This window comes from Apis cerana, linkage group LG4, assembly GCF_029169275.1.
Source record: "Apis cerana isolate GH-2021 linkage group LG4, AcerK_1.0, whole genome shotgun sequence".
Taxonomy (NCBI): Eukaryota; Metazoa; Arthropoda; class Insecta; order Hymenoptera; family Apidae; genus Apis; species Apis cerana.
The window spans coordinates 2,342,476-2,365,329 of NC_083855.1; the positions used below are offsets into that span (position 1 = coordinate 2,342,476).

At 33.4% G+C, this 22,854-nt stretch overlaps 2 protein-coding genes across 7 annotated transcripts in view; both read left to right on the forward strand.

Annotated features, from left to right (window-relative positions):
* Nucleotides 1-8,246, forward strand: part of LOC108000099 (mucin-12-like) — a 112,803-nt gene extending 104,557 nt beyond the window's left edge. For all 3 annotated transcript variants that reach the window (XM_062073533.1, XM_017060272.3, XM_062073534.1), the window contains one exon: nucleotides 1-8,246. In XM_062073533.1, coding sequence (XP_061929517.1) covers nucleotides 1-7,274 — 7,274 coding nt within the window. In that variant the 3' untranslated portion in view covers nucleotides 7,275-8,246.
* The window catches only part of LOC107999088 (uncharacterized), a 27,679-nt gene continuing 12,125 nt past the window's right edge, over nucleotides 7,301-22,854 (forward strand). For 3 of the 4 annotated variants that reach the window (XM_062073529.1, XM_062073530.1, XM_062073531.1), the window contains exons 1-10: nucleotides 7,301-10,595; nucleotides 11,494-11,768; nucleotides 12,721-13,068; nucleotides 13,702-14,022; nucleotides 15,220-15,564; nucleotides 15,861-16,167; nucleotides 16,538-17,172; nucleotides 18,008-18,385; nucleotides 19,255-20,103; nucleotides 20,215-22,176. In XM_062073529.1, coding sequence (XP_061929513.1) covers nucleotides 7,913-10,595; nucleotides 11,494-11,768; nucleotides 12,721-13,068; nucleotides 13,702-14,022; nucleotides 15,220-15,564; nucleotides 15,861-16,167; nucleotides 16,538-17,172; nucleotides 18,008-18,385; nucleotides 19,255-20,103; nucleotides 20,215-22,176 — 8,103 coding nt within the window. In that variant the 5' untranslated portion in view covers nucleotides 7,301-7,912. The remainder of the gene's footprint in view (nucleotides 10,596-11,493; nucleotides 11,769-12,720; nucleotides 13,069-13,701; nucleotides 14,023-15,219; nucleotides 15,565-15,860; nucleotides 16,168-16,537; nucleotides 17,173-18,007; nucleotides 18,386-19,254; nucleotides 20,104-20,214; nucleotides 22,177-22,854) is intronic. The other variant, XM_062073532.1, reaches the window with a different exon arrangement.

Sequence of the window (22,854 nt, forward strand, 5' to 3'; positions counted from 1 at the left end):
GTGTAACCACAGTCCTCTTAGTCTCGGCACGACCCGGCAAATCCATCCCTCCAGTCGGTCTATTAACGAAAACTGCGCGAACTTTCGTCCAAGATGGCGCCAGTACGGAATTCGCCACTCAGATACTCGGTACCACATTAGATAATGGTCGTGTATATGCCAAAATATTGGCCACATCTAGTAGGGTATTCTATGACAAGGAATTTATGCCAGATTCCCCTACGCCATATGTAGTTTATCCTTCGAGAACTACCGATGATGATTGGCAACTCAAGGTGGCCCTTGATAATGCACCCATTAAAGCTTTGAAAGATATCGAAAATTCTGGATTAGAAAAAGATTCTGATAGTCAGAGTGGGGAAGGAAAGTCTTCGATGAAGTTGGATGAATTATCTAGAGAGAATGATATATTTAGTAGGAGAGAAATAGGATCAGATTCACAGAGATTTAAACCTGCAAAGATCAGACCTGCTGATAATCTTCCGACTTATACAGTGACACATGAGTACGTAACCAATAATTTCGATAATCTCGAAGAGGACCAGCCAAAGAGTTTTAGACCCAGATTGCCCAAAATTTTCAAGCCTCAAGCCAAAACTTCCGTGCAGAAGAAATTGGACTTAAAACCTCTAGCAACCGTAACGTATCATGGATTCGCCGAGTTCACTACTACCGTTGGTGAAACGGTTATAGTTTTTTCACCAAGTACGTCACCAGCACCTATTGGTCGTTCAGCTACTACGATCAAAGGTGATGCGACTTTAAGACCTGACGATGGAATTGCGGTTGTAAAGATTAGGCCTACTAGCGTAATTATTGGCCAAGAAAAGACCAAACAATATCCTGAACGCACGTCTGATCCGCATAGCGAAACGGATGATCCTTTATTGGATGCTATCAACAGAGCGAATATTCAACCTAGTGTTATAGAAGAATTCGAAGAGTCTTCAACGACATTCACGGAACCTCTTCTTCTGATACCAGACATTGAAACTGATTTAGTGAAACCAACAGGACTTTTGAAAGTCTTAGATTCTACTATTTCTCAGGATGGTATTACTACTCATTACAAGAGTCTGATTTATGGTACTTATATCGGTACGAATTATGCTCAAATTATCCATACCTCATCGAACGTATACTTTTTTCCCGATGAAGCCACTGCTACTTATGATGCCGAGGATACTACTATGGATTATGGAACAACTGCTACTGAATCTGATGAAGAACAAGACACCACATTGCAAATGACAACAGGTACCACACCGAGAATAATCACTACTAGTGAGGAAGTTCCAGAGATGAACGAATTAACTACTCCATTCAAAGATACCACTGATTCTGCATTAACGACATTGAAAGATATTCTGGAGAGCGCAAGAAGAGTAGTGCTTGGTACCACAGAATCGATTGCTCCAACTTTGGATGATGAGATCCCTAACGATATAGTTCCTGGAGATCCTCAGGGTCGTAGTATCAAAAGTAGTAACTCGAAGAACAATCTTGAACATCAGGATCATAAAGAACATGAGTTTATTGAGCAGGAAGAAAAAATTTCTTTGGCTACCAGACTCCTTCCTTCCACAATGTATAAAACATTTACCTATTACACTACTTTTTTCATTCCTAATGGCGATCATACTACGACTTCCATACGTTCCAGAGAAGTTGTGTCTTCAGATATTATTTATTTGACGGAGCTTATTCTACCAAGTGAAACAATATCCTCTATTGTTCCTACGGCTATAACTGAATCTATATCGACCAAAACCACTCCAGATACGAGTCAAGCAATTGAAGAGGAGCAGACTACTAAACAGGACGAAGAGATAGAGTTGATCTTTAAGACTCTATATACCACATATACGTATTTGACAACCTTTTTCCAGGAAAATACTTCCAGCATCTCCAGTCGCGAAGTCGTAGAAACGAATGTAATCACTCAGACTATTGGTCCGAATGGAGTGTCTGCGGTAGTTGCAGGGTTGTTCGAGAAAGATGAACCTACTTTAATATTGCCAACGAAAATTTCGGACAGTAGTTTGCCTTCAACGACTCTTGAACGTGAGGAAGAGACTGAAAGATATCCAACAACTTTAGAACAAACAACAGAAGATACTCTTACAACGTTGCAAGAACAAGATATTACTACTGATCAGAATATTCCAACGGAATCGGGAATAATTATTGAAAAAGAAGTTGAAAACACAAAACAAACGATTCCTGAAATCGAACCCAGTCCAACTCCAATTTTGCCGACTGAAGAAGTAAGGAAACAGATCAAGACCTATTACACAACATACACATATTATACTACAATATTTGTTGATGACGAGACAGAAGTAGAAACAAGAACAGAAATATTCACCAATGTAGTAACAGAAACTATTCAACCAACCGCTGTAATTCCACTTGTCCAAAAAACTGAGAAATTATCTTCACCAATAGAGGAACCAGTCAAGAAACCGCCTCCAGAAATCTTGGCATATTTGGAAGCTATTCAAAGGCAAAAATCGCAAGAAGAAGCGTTTCTTCTTGCCAAAAAAGTTCAACAACACGGAACCACTCATAATGAAGAGAGTATAACTGTGCCTGAGGCTAAAACAGAGACTACAACAGAATATCCAAGTACTTTTGAAGATCAACCAATTACAGAAAATTTGTTTCGAGGTTTCGAAGTAAACGCACAGGTGACGCCAAATCCACCAATCGAAGGAGAAATTTTAGGATCTATGATCACTGACGTGGTATCATCTTCTAGTTCTGGAGGAGGTACAATATTAGATGTGATGGACAAGAGAAACGCGGTTCCCGAAGATCAAGAATTTTCAGAATCGAACCATCATGATGTAGAGCCAGTACCAACGCTTTTGCTTCAGACGAGTTACACTACCTTCACTTATTTCACGACAATGTACAAAGGTGATGAATCAAATGTAGTGAGTCGACTAGAGACGGTTACCAATGTGGTGACTGAGACTATCAGGCCAACAGCAGTAGTACCTATGGAGACGAGTACTTTACCAGTTACATATTTCACGACGTTCACTTATTGGACAACATTCTACAAAGATGGCGATACCATTACCACTAGTCGTGAAGAAACTGTCAGTAATGTTATTACTCCAGGAGTGTTACCTACTCCTACTGTGGAATTAGGAGTAATCATGACTTATAGACCAACGACATTGTACATTGAGGATAGTAGTGATAGTCTAATCAACGAAAAAGAATCCAAAGTCACTGCTGATAACGAAGTGACACCTTCAGCTGCTATTCCTATTGAAAATTCTAAGGGTGAAAAATCAGGCACTACGACTTCTAAAGACATTATTTCGTCATCTTTCGAGAATACTGTAGAATCCACGACGATTTCACCTGAACCTACCACGTATTATACTACTTATACTTACTACACAACTTCCTATATTGGCAACGAAACGATTATGAACAGCAGATTGGAAACTGTCACAAGTGTTTCCATACCTGAAGTTATTGTCACCCAACAACAGGCAACCGGAAGAGCAATTGATGGACCAGTATTCAAACAAACTATAGCAACTGAAGAGAAATCAATTATACCCTCAAAAACTAGTGAACTTCCAAAAATTGGATTAATCTCAACGATCAGATCTAGCCAAGTTAACGATGGTACTACCACTCATTATATGACGGATATTCATGGCACATATATCGATGGATTATACGCTCAAATTGTAGAAAGTTCAACAAAAGTAGAGACACCACCTTTGCCATCGTCTGTAGCTAGCCCAGTTTTGCTACCAACAGGTATTTTATCGATGAATAAAGGTACTGTAATAGATGCTGATGAAATCACTACGATTTACTTTACTACGAAGCAAATTGGAACATTATTAGATGGTCTATATGCAAAAGTCATCGAAAGTACTTCGAGTACAAAGATAAACGAGGAGAGAAAAGCAACTATTTCACCTACTCACGGTCACAGAACTGGTCTGGTAAGGTTAATTCAAGGACAGATCGAAAATAATGGAACTACTACATTTTATCAATCAAAAGTGATTGGAACTAGTATCGAGGGTAGATACGCTCAGATCATAGAGAGTACTTCTAGCTTCTTTTCTGCTACTCCAACAGAAAGTATTTCACCTACTTCAACCTTTCCGCCTACCAAGCCTACTGAGATCTCGGAGATCTCACCTTCACCTGCAGTAATTCAATCATCTCTATCAGAAGAACATACAACGGAATCTCCAGATCAAGACGAAGATTCAGAGCAGAACGAGGAAAGTGAAGAAGAAGATGAAGAAGGGGAAGATGGACAAAGTTCTAAGAAAAAGTCTAGGCTGACTTTTTCTACTAGAAAAAGAACGTTTACTCCGGTAATCAGACCATTTGCATCTAGAAATAGACCTACGTTCAATCCGAAACGGAAAGGTGCTCAAGGTGCAACAACCATTACTAGAACAGACATAACACCTACAATAACCGCAACATTGGCTGGAAAAGGTAATAGATTCGCTTCATCCAGAGGTCGAGTTAGTTCTCCGATAGGCCCATATTCCTCTACTTTGTCTCCATCAGGCTCCAGGAGATTTGCTGGAAGGAGAGGTTCTCCAAATACAGCCAGTTCATATTCTTCCACCATAAGCGGAAGTACCAGAGGTAGGCCTCAATCCAGAATATCTCCATCCTCAGTTTTTCAAGGTAATAGACGTGGGTCGACATCCATTAGAGGATCGTCTGCTAGACCTGCATCTCGTGGCTCGAGTTCTGCTTTTCCTGGAGTTTCTACCAGATATAGATCACCAATTAGACCGTCGTCTACTTTATTAAGAGGTCAATCGACGATTAAACATGACGATCAAGAGAACGATGCTAACGAATTCACAACGACTACTTTGATTACTGAAGAAACTCCTTATACCGATATTGCGGAAGATGGTGAAACTATGACAACGCCTTTGCAGACGACTACAGAGTCATCGAGAAAATCCACAAATCCCTTACTAAGATTCCGTAGGCCAATTGGTTTCAATAATTCTGGAAGAACTAGTACAACACCTAAATCACCAACAACTACAAGAAGAAACGGAAATTTGAATAGACCAACTTCACCTACTGTTCCTAAAGTAACTAACACCAGAACTAATGGAAGAAACACTCCAATATCGACGAGACCAAGGCAAAGTAACACTGGATTGTTTCCGCCTCGAGGCCTATTTGGAAAAAAACAGGAACTACCCACCGAGGAGCAGATAGAGCCTAACGAAGACTTGGAAACCGAAGGAGAAGAAAATTTCGAAGATGAGCCTGTAGAGGAAATAATTGATAATGATTATGAAGGATCTGAACATGAAGACAGGATCAATCGTCGTTCTAGCAAATCTATTAGACCCACTGTACAAATCAGACCGTTCATTAGGCGAAGAATACGTCGACAGGCAAGTCAATTGAGATCATTGACCAATAGATTTAGAAGGCCTAGTCAGTCAAGTTTGAAGTCTGAAGAAAAATCAGACATAAACGAGAACGTATCCAGCAAAGAAGAAACTTCAAAGTCTAATTCCAAGCCTGTTGCTCGTTACAATAATCGTGGAAGGTCTCTAACAGTATCCAGATCTCCAACGAAATCATCCAACAATGAGAAAACATCAGCAGAGTCTGCAGAATTGAATCAGAACAAGGCTAGAAATAGATCGAAACAGGGGAATAATGACAGAAACACGTCTTCCAGGATAAAACCGACATCAACCTCTAGCAATGGTAGACAATTTACGTTAAGAGAGAAAGATGGAACTTCTTCTAGCAGATCGAGTTACAAAAGACCCAATTCATCTACATCTAGATCGAATGGAAGATCCAATAATGTAAGACCTCCACGATTGCGAAATGGTTCGAATAAATCTTCTGAATCAACTAGCACGAGACGCGTACCTCCTTCTAATCGCAGTTCTTCAAGAACTCCCAACAGAAATAGTAATCGAAGAGGTTCTTCCAGCAGAACAAGAGGATCTCTGGAGGATATCAGAGAAGCGCCCACTGTATATCCAGACTTTGACGGTACCATTACGGTTACCCATTACGTGCCCACTGAAGTCACAATCCCCGTAATCAACAATGGTATCACAGAGCACAGAAATATCATTACCGCGCAACCTAGTACCGAAGTCCTAAGTCCATCTCAATACAGAACAGTGACAGGTGGAAACGGCAAACCATTAATAGTGATTGTTAGCGAGATAACCGGTACAAATCCTCAAGGTCAAACCGAGATAACCCGATTCTTACTTCACGAGACGCCGACTACTCGTGTCTCCTACACGTTGACCACTCTAGGTGGTCGAAGGGCCTCACAATCAGTGATTGTACCCTCGACTGTCTATTCCGTAGAAAACGTGATATCCACAGTACAACCTACTCTCCCTGGAAACGCGCCTCTAGCAAACATTCTTCTATCACAATTACTTCTCGGTCAGTTAGGCCAGGCGAATCCCTTGCTTCAACCCCAAGGTACACCGTCCACGCAATACAATACTCGTACCACCTCGTATGTGACCACGATTACTAAACAACAGAGTACTGTGATCCCGCTTACTTTTCGTGGCAAGGAAATCCTTACGACCCTGGTGGACACTTCGACGGATATAGTGACTGCGACAGAGTTCATCACAGACACGGTAGTGGTCACACCCACGGCGGCTTTACCAGCTGCGAATTTGAACTCGTTGTTACTGTTGCTTCAGCAACCCCAGCCCCAGAAAAATACAAATCCTCTATTGGATCCTTTGTTCGCTGCTCCTCCATTCACCCAGAGCAATACTTTACCTGGTGAAGTCGAGAGAAGGCATCAGCCAGCTGACTCGGATTACAAACACGATAGCTATGAATATTCTGACGAGGAGGAGGATGTTCAAGAGTATCAAAAGTCATCCAGAACGAGGAATAGCAGGGGAAAATCGAACGATAGAAAAGAGGATAATGCACCTAAGGAAGAGTCCAGTGTAGTAACGTTGTACGTATCCGGTAGGAGGCCAGGGGAATTCAGCACTATTCTGAGCACCGTGAAAGTGACTGACACGGCTAGTTCGTCCCGAAAACGACGAGATACCAGCGATGACTTGGTCATCGAGGTACGACCATCTATCCCACCCGCGTTGCACGAGGGATCGGAGGAGATCACTGTCTTGGCGGGAAGCGAGGACTCGCTAGATACACATGCGCCGACACAGAGTCTCGAGAGCGTAGTGGGTGATGTCGGACGGCACATTTCCACGTCTATCCACACCTAACATCCGGACATACATATGTCGTTAGATAATCCTTCCTCTCTTCTGTCCTTAACTTGATAGTTAACATTTGATCAATAATGTCCATCACGAAATCCATTAAAAAAACCCACCTAGACCGAAGCTGATGACCTTTCCCTAGCTCATTTATGCTCACGTGTTGCAACAAATTCTAAGATAATCATACGTCTCGCGTGCAGATCGAATTCTTACGAAGATTTGTTCTTCGTTCGTAGAAATGCTTTTCAGAGGAAAAGCCTCAGGAAAAGCTCGCAGCTTCGGTTGATCGAAAAGACTTATCCCGCTTTTTTCACGTCCATCTCACGTCCTGTTCGCATTCCCAGTCTTTTTTTCTTTTCTCCTTCCTGATTCTTTTCACTTGTGGTTCTTTCCTCCCTATTTCATTAACATAGCCTCGAATCCGCCGCCGCACACGCGCCCACACGCGACAAGCTCTCACACGCAACGCATGGTACTCTTTTTTGTCTATGGTTATTTGTCGGACAACAGATCGCGCCGGAAGATATAATAACAATACTCTATTCTATTAAGTGCACGAAATCGAACGAGTAAGGAATGTATTTGACAATATTTTTATTTAACTCTCGGATGACCTGGCCTAACATTTGAGACGATTCGATATGTCCTTTCGCCTGTTGCTCACGATTGTTCTAGCTGTAACTCACACATACACGCACACATACACACACACATACATACATACATACACACACACACACACACACACATTTGAATATATATTGTACGTGATGGCGAGGATCACAGTGCGTGTACGCAAGCGAGAAAACGTCGTCTTTTCAGATGACTTCTATCCTGATAACTACTACCAACTAACGAGCGATGTCGATAGCAAACGCATGTGGTTGTCTGAAGAGAATTCTAGGAGTGTGATTTCATTTGACGAGGACTACCTCGAAGAAACTCCCAGAAAACGCGTAAGAATTCGCATTCCTATTCTTAAAAAAAATGGAAGACATAAATTGACAGTTGTCAGACGAAGACCTATTACCTCCAAAGTGGAAGAATCTCCGTTGACCGTGACCAGTCACATTCCGAGAAGAATAGTGGTGACACGAGTGAGGACTTTGGGATTGGCTAATTCTATTTACAGTGATTTGGAGACTGATAGTTTTAAACCGGAAATTGGAAAGCACAAAGTGACCATCACCAGACGTAGGAAAATTGGATCGACTACAATTATGCCTACTGAAAAGAGAACCAGGATTACTAGAAGGAAATTGATTGCTGTTAGACCGATACAACCTACACCTAGTTTCGCAATTATCACGACTGGATTCTTTACTGCCCCATCATCTGAATACGACGAAGAATATTCCGAGGAAGATAATGATGATGAAATGGAAAACAAAGAGGATATTACTTCCACAGTCACGCCTGAATTGAAGGAACTGCCTAATATCATCGATAGTAAACCGGGCGAGATTGAGATTGAAAGTAAAACAGAAGAAATTGAGCCGAAAGTTGTCGAAGAAAGTATTATGGGTTCACCAATTATTATCACTGATAATTTCTTCTTTCCACCATCTGACGATGAAGATGAAGATGAATATGAAGAAGAATATATGGATATGACAACTGAGGAAGAAAATGTAAATGAAGAAATTCCAACGATGACTAAATCGACAAAAGACGAAGATGGAAATGTTTCGAACAGAGAGAACACGTTAACTACATTTGTGACTTCTAATCTGTCCAAGAAAAAAGAAATTGCATTGGAAAAATTTGAAGAAACGTCACATAATGTTGCTAATCATGAAATAAGAACAATATCTGTTAATTCGAAACAAGAAGAGAAATCTGAAGAAGTTTCAACTGTAAAATCGACAAAAGATGAAGAAATAATAACTACAACGCAAGAAAGTTTTGAAGAAACGCTGGAAGAAAATGTTCCAACGACCATTTATCCTGAGATTAAAGAAGACAATAAGAAAGAAGATGAAAAAGAAAAAGATCATACAACGACAGTCCAGATGATAGAAACTACAGTACCTGTGGAAGAAACTACAGTAATCACTGTTCCTGAAGAAAAAACAGAGACTATAATAACTTTTGATAGAGAAACTACAACAATTATTGAGGAAGAAGAAAAAGTTAATAACACGGAACATCTTATATCATCTACTGAAACTAGTTTTCAAGATTCTTCATCAGAAAATAAAGAATCACAGGAAAAAGATATTGAATTTCAAGTTACAACTATTGCAATTGATTTTGAAGATACTTCATCTAAAAATCGTGAAGATTTTCTTGAAAAACATTTAGAATTCAATACTACATTAATTGAAACTGACCCGGAGAAGAAATCTTTATCTAAAAACACAGAAGATTCTCTCAAAAAAGATATCGAATCTCATGTCACGGTAACTCAAATCGAATCCAAAAATTCTTCTCAAATTGAAAATTACCAGAAAAAGGATATAGAAACTCAAATCACAAAGGTTCAAATAGAATCTGAAACTTTAAAAAAACCTACCGAATATCTCAATAAAGAGATTCAATCTCATTCAATTGATAATCATTCTACTATAATAAATTCTACTTTGACTTCTAAATCAGAAACTGAAAGATCTTTTCCAGACACGATAGATTTTATTCTTAAACAAATACCAGAAACTACAACGAAATTTGAAGAAAAAGAAGATAATCTGACAGTACAACCCATAGAACCAATTATGGAATTCACTTCGTCTTCAACATTTTTCGTTGATGTATCTCCCAGTTTCGCAAGTGTCCTACCTTTAGAAACATCCCAATTACATGACTCCAACACTCTCAGCTATTTGGATGACTCCGAGATTCCAAGCGTGATCCCCCTTGGTGTCGAGTATATATCTGGCTTAAAGAATACTTCCGTGATATTCGAGGCAACACCTAGCATTGAGAGTATAGTGACGACATCTATCTCATCGCCAACCCCCGAGGAAATCGAGGCAGGATTGGCAGACGACTTATATTTATCCCTGTCGAGGCCAGACTTTCTCGAAATTCTGCCGTCAAAACCGATGCACGTGAAGCACGAGACGAGATCCGAAACCTCAGATTTAGAACCGAGTACAAGCATTTACTATACCGAGACAGTGGTTACATCGACACGACTGAGAACGTATACTTATGTGGTGACGCAACTAAACGGACTGGAGACGAAAGTGACATCCTCGACGACTGTCCGACCAAGAGTAACGACTCTTACGTTGACAGTGCCCGTCACGGTGACCGTCACTCCTACCGTGGAGTCGTCAGCGTACTCAGTTTCGTCTGTGTATAACCCGGCACCCGCTGCTGGTGAGTAGCTACAATTGGCTCTGCTAAGCCTTTTCTATTGTGATCATTAGGTGTTCTGAAGTTGTCGCTTTTTATAGCTTTCGAATTTTTTCTTTTTAAAGTTCTTCAAAATTTTGTTAAAAACATCCCGTTAATATTCCTTTTTTAAAATAATTAATGCATTGTTAATTATATAAAGAAATTTCGTTCAAATTTAAAAATTTGTAAAGTGATAATTGAAAATAAATTTTCTGAATTCTAAAAATATTTATATGAATTCATAAAAATTCATGAAATGATATTTGAAAATAAAGATTATTGAAACTAGTAACTTTTCTGAGAATATTTTTAAAAAAATTTATAAAATTGTGAAAGTCATGAAATCGTTAAAGAATGGTTAGTTCAGAACACTAGATGATCATTGTAAAAAATAATATTTTTCTTTAGACTCTCTTTTTTCGTGTGGCTATCACGCTCAAAATGTACAGACTGTTTCTTTAAGTTTCATTTCGATTGGCTTATGGCGGTCTAAATTATTTTCTGTACAATAGATACTTTGAGTGAATTGTACAAAACTGTAAATGAATTCTGATATCTTGTACATACTCAATTTCTTATTATTTATTATATTCCTATAGTCTATTCTGTATTTTTGTTTCTTGATTATCTGAAAAACTATTTTTTAACCATGTACAGTGATCGTCTACTACTAGTGACGTCTGAATAATTATTTCCAGCATACTTCTTATGTATGATTACTCAGGCGTATTTATAAATACTATAAATATTCTGTATTATTTCACTTTTATTTCAGATATACTTATTTAAAAAAAATAAATAACTTTATATAATTTGATATTGTTAAAGTGTAAATATGATAATCGTTTATAATCGTTTTATCGTGAAATTATAATGACAGGAGAACAAGAAGGAAAAGACGAAGAAGGTCGAAGGTTTAACTTGGCCACCCGCATCATGTCGAATGGAGTTGAAGTGATTGTGGCAGGACCAACACCGGCTCTACGATGGGAAAACTCGATTCCTCAGCCTACATTGACATTGTCTGACGCGGTCGTCATGATGCTTCCACAAGATAAACCGAATGAATTTGTCACAAAGACATGCACAACTACCTTTACGTATCTTACAACTATTACGAAGGATGGAACAACTATCGTGTCGACGGAGCAACAGGTAGAGTATAATAGGAATAATCTTTTTTTATTATGTATGTCACGCTTCTTTCCTGTTTTTAAGTCTGTGAATTTCTCTTTAACTTTTTCTATCTTTTTATTTTTTATTCAACTCTGATTCGTTCAACCTGAATTTTAATTTATTCTTTCATATTTCGAATATGAACATGAATTTGTTTCTTTTTTATATTTTTAATTTCTTTTATATTTTTTTAATTTTCTTCGAATACAAATATTTTTGTTTATGTTTTCAAATTTTCTTATATTTCGATTCAAGAATTTATTTACCTTTAGGTAATATTTTTATTTTATTTTTATTTCCTTTTTTATTATCTTTTTTAATCATATTATTGAAAAGATATTAAGAAATTTAAGAATTTAATGAATAAAAAACATATTAAATATATTTTTATTTTTTTATATCATTTCACTTGTTCATTTCTAATTTTTTAAAATATTATATATGTTTTACTATTTAAAATTATCATATTTAAATTATCATATTTTTATAAATATGTTATTTTCGTTTATGATATTCAGAATGAATAACATTTAAATGAATATAATATATTATATATATTGTATAATATATGAATTCATATAATGCTAATATTATTATATCACATATATAATGCTAATATTACTTTTTAGTTTTTAAATATTCACACTCAAAATATTTCTCATTTTTTTCTTTGGAAATATTGCAATATTTATATGTCATCATCGATAAAAATTTCTTTCAATTTGTTTTTTTAAACTTATATTAAAAATATGGCATATCTTTTTTTCTTAAGCTCTCTCCTAGTTTAATCTTTTTAAACTTCAATACTAATTCAATACTAATATAATGTCTTTAAAATATTTTTATCTAATAATTTAAATATATTTTAAAATATTTAATATTTAAAATATATTATAAAATTGTATTATAAGAATTTAATAAATTCTTTCAGGTAATAGCAAACACGGCAACTGAAGAACGTCACAGAAAACCTGGATCAGAAACTGCAGCAGTAACATTGGAAGCATCGCCAACATTACGCACAGAAGTGTTCAAAACCACTTACACCTACTTAACACTAAATACCGATCATTCAGATATAAATGACGCTTTGGAAAGCAGTACTAAAGTAATTGCAAATACGGTTACCGCCCCTCAACATTACCTGGATATGATTCTCGAACCATCAGAAGCTCCACGACCGGAAACAAACACATATCTTAGCACCAGGTTACTGGAAAAAACTTTCATGGAAGATGGACGTACTAAAATAGAAACTACCAGTGATACCATTACTCAGGTTCGTGATAATTGTATGGAATTTATATTTATTATTTGTAAAATAGAATTAAATTATTTCTTCGATGTAATTATAATTTAATTAATTTCACTTTTAATTAGAATTAAAATTTAGAATGTTTCTAATTAACATAAAACATAATATAATCAATTAAATATTATTGATATTAATAGAGTTAAGAATTATTGATATTAAATGAAATAATCATAGTACAGATAATTGACAGATAAAAGACAGATAATTACATATAATCAAATTTTATAATTTTTTTTACATTAAAAATTTCTATCATGTTTCTTATAAATCTTATTTAATATAAAAAAAAGTTATGAAAAAATATTATTAAATTATGAAAAAATTATGAAAAAATATTCTTTTTCATATTTTATTTCATATTTTTTCAATTAAATTTTCTTATTTTTATTTATAGTATTTGTATATTAAAATCTTTTTCATTTCGATCGTCTTTCTATTTTCTTAAATATAAAAAAATTTTCTTATATTTTTTTATTTTCTATTTTTTATTTAATATAAAAAAATTTTATGAAAAAAATACTATTACTATAGTTTTTAAAAATGAACTAATCATGTTTTAATAGATGAATAGATTGACTGATAACATTTAATTTTCAGCTTATAGTAACAGAATCTGCACCACCTCCTCGTCCAACTAGTGTCACGACCACGTTAACAGCGTTAGACAGTACGGAGGAAAACATGACAGACGTCATGAAAACTTATTACATTACTTATACTTATTACAATACTTTCCTGGAGAAAGGGAGCACAGTAGTTCGTACGAACGTGGCAACGTCGACTGATGTTGTATTAGAGAAAGTGCCTGTCAAGAAAACCACAAAGACAACTATGGTGAATCCTACTCCGGAACCTATTCAAATCTTTGCCACGAAAACGTATCTAACCACGTTTACCTATTTTACGACGTTGCTTCAGGTAAGTCGGTTAATTAAGATATTAGAGATCGTGAGTTTAATGTTTATTATAGTCATAAAATATAGTGGTTTCTATTTCAAAATTAAGATTTTACGCATAAATTTTTATGGAATAAATAGATTTTGTTAAAAAATAAAAAATTAAGAATTCATTTGTAAATTTATTAATAGGTTTTTCTTCTTTACATTCATAGAAAAAATATTGTGATGCCATATCCTTTATGATAATATATTTCATCTATCAATTTTTTAAAATGTAATTGAATATTATTTATTGTTAAAGAGTATGAAAAAAATAAAAGAAACTTGTTTCTTGAACGTTTCATTCTTTTAAGTTTTATGCGTGCAACTGAATATCCATTCATATATTGTATATAAATATATAGAATTTACTCTATTGCTTTTCAATGTTTTCTTTAGAAGTAATAGATTTAGTATAGAAAAAGTATAGAAAAATGAACAAGTTTCTGAAATCTATGTAATAATCAGAGTAAATTCTTTAAATTAACAATGATGATCATAAAATAAAAATATCATAATTAAATTAGATTATTTATATTTAAATATTATATATAGAATGAATTATTTAATTTTGAATTTACACCTACATGAATTCACTTAAATTTTGTTTAAAAAATATTTGTTTAAAAAATATTTAAAACAAAAATTTTTGAAAATATTGAAAAAAACATATAATAATTTTTTTATATATCATTTTCCCATCAAGATTATAAATCATCAATAAATGGATTTTTCATTGTAAAGTGTAATGTTTGATTATATTTAAAAAAAATATTAAATGTCAATAATTTAAAAATAATAGAACAAAGAAAAATTATATTTCACTTTTAATTTTTTTATGGAAATATTTTATTTAAGAATTATTTTTTTTAAAAAAAATATTACAAAATTACTTCTTGTCGTTATTCTTTTGGCATTTTTATATCGATTCATGTTTAGCAATTTTATGATATTTAAGAACGTAAAAAATTATTGAGATATAAACTTTTGATAATTAGTTTCTATATTTAATTACAGAGATATGGAGTTTAAACAAATCTTTTGACAAAACATTTCATATTCGAATGAAAAAATAACATTACGCCAAGATATTTTATTCATATATTCAAAAAATATCAAATGATAGATATTAATTTAAATTAGAAATTTTGAAAATTACATTTCCATTTGTTTTCAGGCGGGACCAGATGGAGAGACTTCCACAACAGTTTCTTCGAGGTCACACATTGTAGAAAACGTAGTAACAGAATCGATAGCACCTAGTTTACTAGATGCTGGTTATATGAACGCTTTATTAACAACTGCACATCATTCTGATCCTGTGAAAAATGTGGTCACTGGTTCGACGATCATTTTCTTCGATGAGGAAGACCAGATCGATCCTACTACCAGCACCAACTTCCCGGAAGTTACCTCTTCGGTGGAAGTACAAAAAGATGAAATGATTTCATCTAGCTTCGTATCTGAACCATCTTCAGTTGTTAACGAATCAAATCTAAAACCTATTGAACAAATTAATCAGGTAATCGAAAAATTCAGTTAAAAAATTTCATATCATTTAAAAAATAAATAATTACAACTAAAAAATAAATAATTTTCAAATATTACATAAAGGAATATACTTAATAAGAAAAATTTAATATAAAAAGTAAATTAATTTTTCTAGGATACGTATTCCATAATGCAAATATTGTTAGATGTGTTAATTTAAATGTATATTTAAATTTGAATAATTAAATTTCTAATAATCGACGTCTTTCTTATATATAATTAAAATTGTTACGATAAGATTTTAATTTGATTATATTTGAATTATAGGAGAGCAATGTAACAGTTTCTGCAGAATCTGGACAGAACAAAAAACCTATCAATCAAAACACGAATGATCTTCAAGTGAGCAATCTTTTAAGCCTAGGTTCGTTGGGAATTAATAGTTTGTCGGCTTTGGGACCAGTGATTACTGCAATGGCTGGTCTACTTCAGGGTAAAACCACAGCAACACGAAGAAATGATTCGATACCACAGATGGAAACGCAGGAAGTCACCACGCAAAGATCACCTATTTACATACCTGTCGCTGAGTTCGCTGATGGAGACATTGAAGCTGCTGAAAGTCAAAATATAGGTAATTTTTTTTGTAAAACAAAAAAGATATAATCGGTTGATTCACACAATTCATTTATAATATGAAATTTAAATAAATTATTTAATTAAGTTAGTGATTAATGATTATAATTAAAAATTTATTATTTGTCTTTAATAAATAATTTATTTTTCATAATAAAGATTTTTTAAAATAATATAAAAATAAAATACAAATACTAAAATACAAAAAATAATATAAAAATAATATTCAAAAAGAAATACTATCTAGAAATATTTTCAAACAAAAATAAATAAATAAAATAATTATTATTTCATCGAAAGAATATAAAAAGAATCAATCAATTTCATTCAACAGTTGAACAATAAAATAATAATAAAAATTTTCCAAGGTACACATTTGGCAAACCTCAACCACAATTACATCGCAGAGACACGTCATAAAGTTGCGTCTAGCCTGGCAGATGGAATTCCAATTTCTCCAGGCGAGGTAATCACTGCGAATAGCGACGTGATCATCGGTAAACCAGGAAAGATGGCACCAAGACCGCCTCAAACATTCTTAAAGGACGAAGAGAATATAGGAATGAAACCACCACCGTTACCAGTTCCTAACATTCCAGTCCATCCTGTTCTCGAAGTTCTAGAGAATGATCAGAATGATGCTCAGCCTCAACAAAATCTTCAGAGCCATAAAGGTCCACAGATAAAGATATATCCTGCGCATCAGATTTACGAGGAACACTTGAAAATACCTATCTCTATGCCTATCAATACAAATCCTACATTAAAACAACCTCAAAAGTTGCTTCCAGTTCAACCAACTCCCCCAAAGAAAATTGGTTCAAAGCAAGATATGTTAGACAACGATCCTTTATTGAAACCACCCGATAGACCTAACGTGGAACAGTATGCGAATCCGAATATGAATCTAAAAGAACCGGAATGGAATCCTGATAAGACAAGAAGACCTTGGAGTGCTAAGGATCCCCTGAAGCTTCCTCCATCTCATCCTCAGTTTGATCAGGTATGCACGGCTTTTTAATTTTTAATTTTTATTTATTAATATTATAATATTATAATAATATTGTTTCTTTTAATATATATTATTATCATGTATTATGTTTTATTATGACGATGTACTTTACATTAAGTTTTAAGATTAAAACAATATTATATGTAAAATAAGATTGGATATCTTTCAAATAAAAATAATTAAAATAAAAAATTAGAATTAAAATAGATTAAAATTAGAATTAAAAGATAAATTTACTTAAATATATATATATATATATATATATATATATATATATATAATATATATATATATATATATATATAAATTTATTTAAATAAATATATTTGCAAATACTAATAATTTTAATATTTTATTTGAAAAATGAATTATTCATCAAATGTATGATTATTTCGAATAATAATAAAAAATAATAAGATAATTTATCTTTCCATTATTATGCAAGTAATAATATAATATAAAATATAATAATACGATAAATAAACGAAATAGAAATTTAATTTAATTATTTGAATAATTATTTAGATCATAATTTATTTTCATAACGTTTTATTCTATATCAAATAAAGAAAGATTTTATAATTAGATTTAGAATCTTTTATTGTCTATTTTTGAGTTTCAAAATGCTTTATATTGAATTCTTAAAATTCTCAAAACTGCTAAAGCTTTAACTTTATTGTAAATATTGTAATTCGATTCAATCGATTTTAATTCAATTTATATAATTTTGATTTATAATATTTTAAAATTATAAAAATTCAAATTTTTTAAAATTTGAATTTTAAAAAAATCGAATTACAACTCTATATTATGATCAATATTTTAGAAAATCGATCTGGGAAAGCCATCGATAGATAAACTTTGGCCAACTGTTCCATCCGAAGAACAAAAGCGACCACCATGGGCCCAGAAAGACCCTTTGCTTCCCGAAACTCCAATTATCATTCAAACTTCGGAATCCAAACCGACACCAGCGGAACCCATAGTTCATCAAGTACCACACGTCATCGACAGATCAACGGGGCAACCTTTATTGGTTAATATCCAACCGAGTCAAGTGGCCAACGTGGTAATTCCTCAAGGTGGCACTCAGGCATTGATATTCGGTGACACGAGCGAACCTCATATCAGTGGACAATATTTTGACGATCCATCACCCTATCCTGAATCAGAAGTTGGTTTAGGTTTCCTTGGAATTCAAAGGGTAAGTAGATTTTAAAATTTCTTAAATTCGGAAATTAAACATATGACTTAAATTTCATATAATGTATATATCTGAACTTGAAAAAAATTTTGCCATTCAAGTCAAAAATGATTTTATTGCATTATTAAGAATAGAATAATTTTAAATGTTTATACAAAAAATAAACAATAATATTGAAACGATATTATTATTATATTATAAAATTTATATTTATGTAGAAAAGTAATTTTCAATTCCTTTATAATAAATTATAATAAATTAATAGAAATTATATCAATATTATCATATGTTACTATATTCGTAGAATATCTTTAAAAAATAAATTCTAAAAACTAAAACAAATATAAAAGATATACAAAAATATCGGTTAAGGCTTACGTCTTAAATTACAAACAACATCATGTTAATTCAAACAAATTCATGTTAAATGAGAGCAATATGAAAACAGAGTGCAACAAAATGATCTTTTCTTTTCGTTTCATTAATGCAAACTTTAATTATTTCTATTAAATAATTTGACATTAACATTTTTATATACCGAGATTTATTTGTTTCAATTTTTAAATTAATCAAATATATTAATATTCTAAATATTTATATAGAATAATACACAATTTCCTTATAATTAAAAAATCAATAAAAATTATATCGATATTATCGTATAGATATTATATCATTATCAACAAAATAAAAAAATAATTTTTAATAATAAATGGAAAATTTTATTGTAAATTTTTAATATCAATTTATTTTAATTTTTAGAAATATACAGATATAATTCTTATAAATATAACTTTCATTTAACTTTTATTAAAAAAATCTAACTTTACAATTTGAATGAAAATACAAAATTTCAAACATTCTTATAGGTAGAAGATCTATCCCAATATAACAATGGAAAAGATCCAGCAGATTACATGGTACCCCCATCACCACCATTCAACTTCAAAACGTTATCCGAGAAACATTCTTCCAATCGTCCAGCAACCATCCCTTTATCACCAGCTCATTTCGATTATGAAAGACCGCAAGATAAATTAGAAATATCTTTGGTCAGGCCAGAAAAGAAGCCATCTGACGTGCATTTGATCAAACATCCCGATAACTCAGGTGTCCTTGGCGGCCAAGGTCACGTGCATACAGAGATTTTGGTTCACCACAGACCGGAAATCGTGAACGTTCGACCTCAAAGCATTCCTCATCCTGCTATTCATCCTCACATACATTCCAACAATCATTTACCGCCACGAGGACAATATCCAAAAATTCCAAAGCCTATTTCAGAGCCCGGAACGCCACCTCGAAGAACAGAAATGTCGAATCCATCGGACAATTCGCATCGATACATCTTGTTGGCTAAACCAGACTCAGGAAACGAGATTATCTTGAATTCCAATTGGAAGTCGGATAAGAAACCGCCAAGAATTCTGATGAATAACAGGTTGAGGCCACGATTACCGTTGAGATCGACAACCATTCATCCTCCTCTGGATAGGCCGATTTACCCAGAAAGGCCTGGCATCAGGAAACCAGTTTACAGCGGATCTCAGAGGCTTCCAACGAAAGCGCAGAACACAAACACGTTTGTGCTTCCTCATCGTCCTATCACCAATCTTCAGATTCATCACGAACCACATAAAATGACAACTTCTATGCCTGGAGAATTAATAAGAGATGTGGTAACTGAGAAACAACCTTCATTTGGGACTCGACCTCAGGTAAAATGAAATTTTTATATAAATGGAACATTTATATTTCTTTAATTTTTATATTTTAATTTTATTTGTTTTCTTATTTCTAATTTTTCTATTTTTTTTTTTTTTTGGCAGACAAATCTTCAAAATAGGCCACCTCATTTTTATTCTGAAAAGAAACCAACGAGCATAGAACAGATGAAGCCGCAAACCGAAAGAACAGAGGAATACGTGCCCACTGGAGCGGTTGAGTATCACAATCCTTTGAATCTCAAGATAAAACAAAATGATAAGCCAGTTATATCAAGCATTCAAACGCAAAATTTCAATCAGGCTTCACCTAATCAGGACATCAAGTCTGAGAGCCAAGAAACCTGGTACAGTGGTACACAGACCGAGAAAACATTGGATTCAGAAAGTGGTGCCTCTGAACCGGTCAAATATCATAATCAGGTGAAAGAAATTGAAAAATACGATAAAACGAAAGATGATACGTCTTTGATTAACGATCACAGTAACGATACATCATCAAACAAGAATTCTTATGTAGCCTCTAGTAATACAATGATAGGAAAAGTTGGTGAAATCGATTCTCAGCAAAATCAAAAGGAAAAACCTATTTGGATTAATCAAGGAGTTCCATTTGCGCATAAAAATGAAGGCATATCGATTCAAACACAGTATGGATCTAATTATTACAATACCAAACCCCATGAAATGCCAATAGTTCAAGGAAAACCATTTGGTGTGTACACTGGACACGAAGAGTTAAATTATGGTTACAAATGGAAAGAAACATCCGAATACGACATAGTTCAGGGTGTACCATCGATGTATTATGGAAATAAAGTGATGCAGATCAACCATAAGCATGAACAAACATCTACTCCACTTAATCATGAACATGACGATACTATAGATCTGAAGCCGCCAGCGATCATTCCGCAATTCGTTCCCGAATTGGACAAACTTAATAGACCATATCCACGACCGACTATTATAAATAAAGTGGAAACCAGACCTGTGTTGTATTCTAGACCAGAGATCATCAGTCAAACTTCAGAAGTTAGGCCAGATCATGTGAATCGGCCTAATGAAAATAAACTAGATATTTCAGAACAACAATTTGGGAACAACAGTTTGAGCTATTCAGAAAAATTAAATCAGAGCCACTTTCAATTAGGTGGTTTTATGGATCTTAATTGGGAGAATGAAATGAAAGCAGGCGATAAAAGACAAGAAATTCTGGTCAACAGGAGCGAAATTATGAAGAATCATTATAGAAACAACTCCATTTTTCATCAAATGGAAAATCAGTATTCTCAGACGAGCATTAACCCTGTCAAATTAGAAAAGAATCATGCTGTGATAATTCAACAAGATTATAGTTCAGCAACTAAGATTCATCCAGAATATCCTCACATAGTCACCAAACCTAAACCTCAAGTACCTAGCCCAATCACTATTTCAACAGCTAATAACAAATCTAATACTCGACCAAACATTAAATTCTCCCTGTCTGTGGAGGCAATTGGCGAAGAGATGGATAGTAAGACACAAACCGAACGACCACCAAGTATGCTGATCACAACGAATTCGAGTGACAAAAAAAAGAACATAGAGAAGATAGATACTTCTTATCAGATGAATTTTGCAACTCAAGATGCGAACAAAGATGATTCCGAGAATCACGAGAGCAAGATTCGAATAAGGCCTATTGAAACATCCACTGGGGACATGTTGACTAATATGGAAGGAATGAACATACCTTCTAGAGACATGATGCCCCCACCATTAAGATCTGTAATTGGCCTCAATCAATCAAATAAAAACGAAGAGGAAGATTTGAAACCACCACCCATACCTTCAAGAGATGTTGTTGGTTTGTCGCCTCCACCAGTAGATATTACCACAACAAATCTCCCTATGGAAGATAAGTTCTCATTCATTACTGCTAATGAATCTGGTTTGAAGCCTCCTCCTAAGTATATTCCTCTGAAGGAATCTTCTGTTGCGCCTTTGCCCAGTATCAGTATGGTTCCTCCTAGCCCAAGACCATCTCTTACTAGGCCTTTCATCGTGGAATTATTGTCTCAGGTAAATTTATATATTATATAAATATTATATAATTTATATATTAATTTGCTGAATTAAATAAAATTTTGAAAATTTTTTAAAATTTTATTAAAAATTGGGCATTTCATCGCTAGCTGTATTAAAAACTATTATATATGTTATAGCATAGAAAATTTATACTTATAAAATATGCGAATATGCATAAAAAATATATATATTTGTATATATATATATATATATACAAATCAATGTAGATATATTATATATAATATTATTTATATTGGATATTTAATAATTTTGTTTTAATTATTTAATAATTGACATTATAATAAATCACAAGTAATTTAATTACAAGTAATTTCTTGATATTTGTTAAATATTTATATTTGTTAGTTAATATTAATTTATACTGAAAATGACCGTTCTGATATCATAAAATATAAAAGACATTATTAGATAGACATGATCTGACTTTTACTACATTACATATAATTTAGATATATATTTTTTTTAAATTTATTTTTTTTTTTACATGACTATTAGATATATTTTATAAATAATAATAATAATACAGTTTATATGAATATATTTCTTTTTGAAATCTATTAAGGCTAACCGATTGTAATAATATTTATAAATGTATTTTAATGTCTGTTATATTTTAAACAATTTGAGTTTATTGAAGTAAATATTATGACA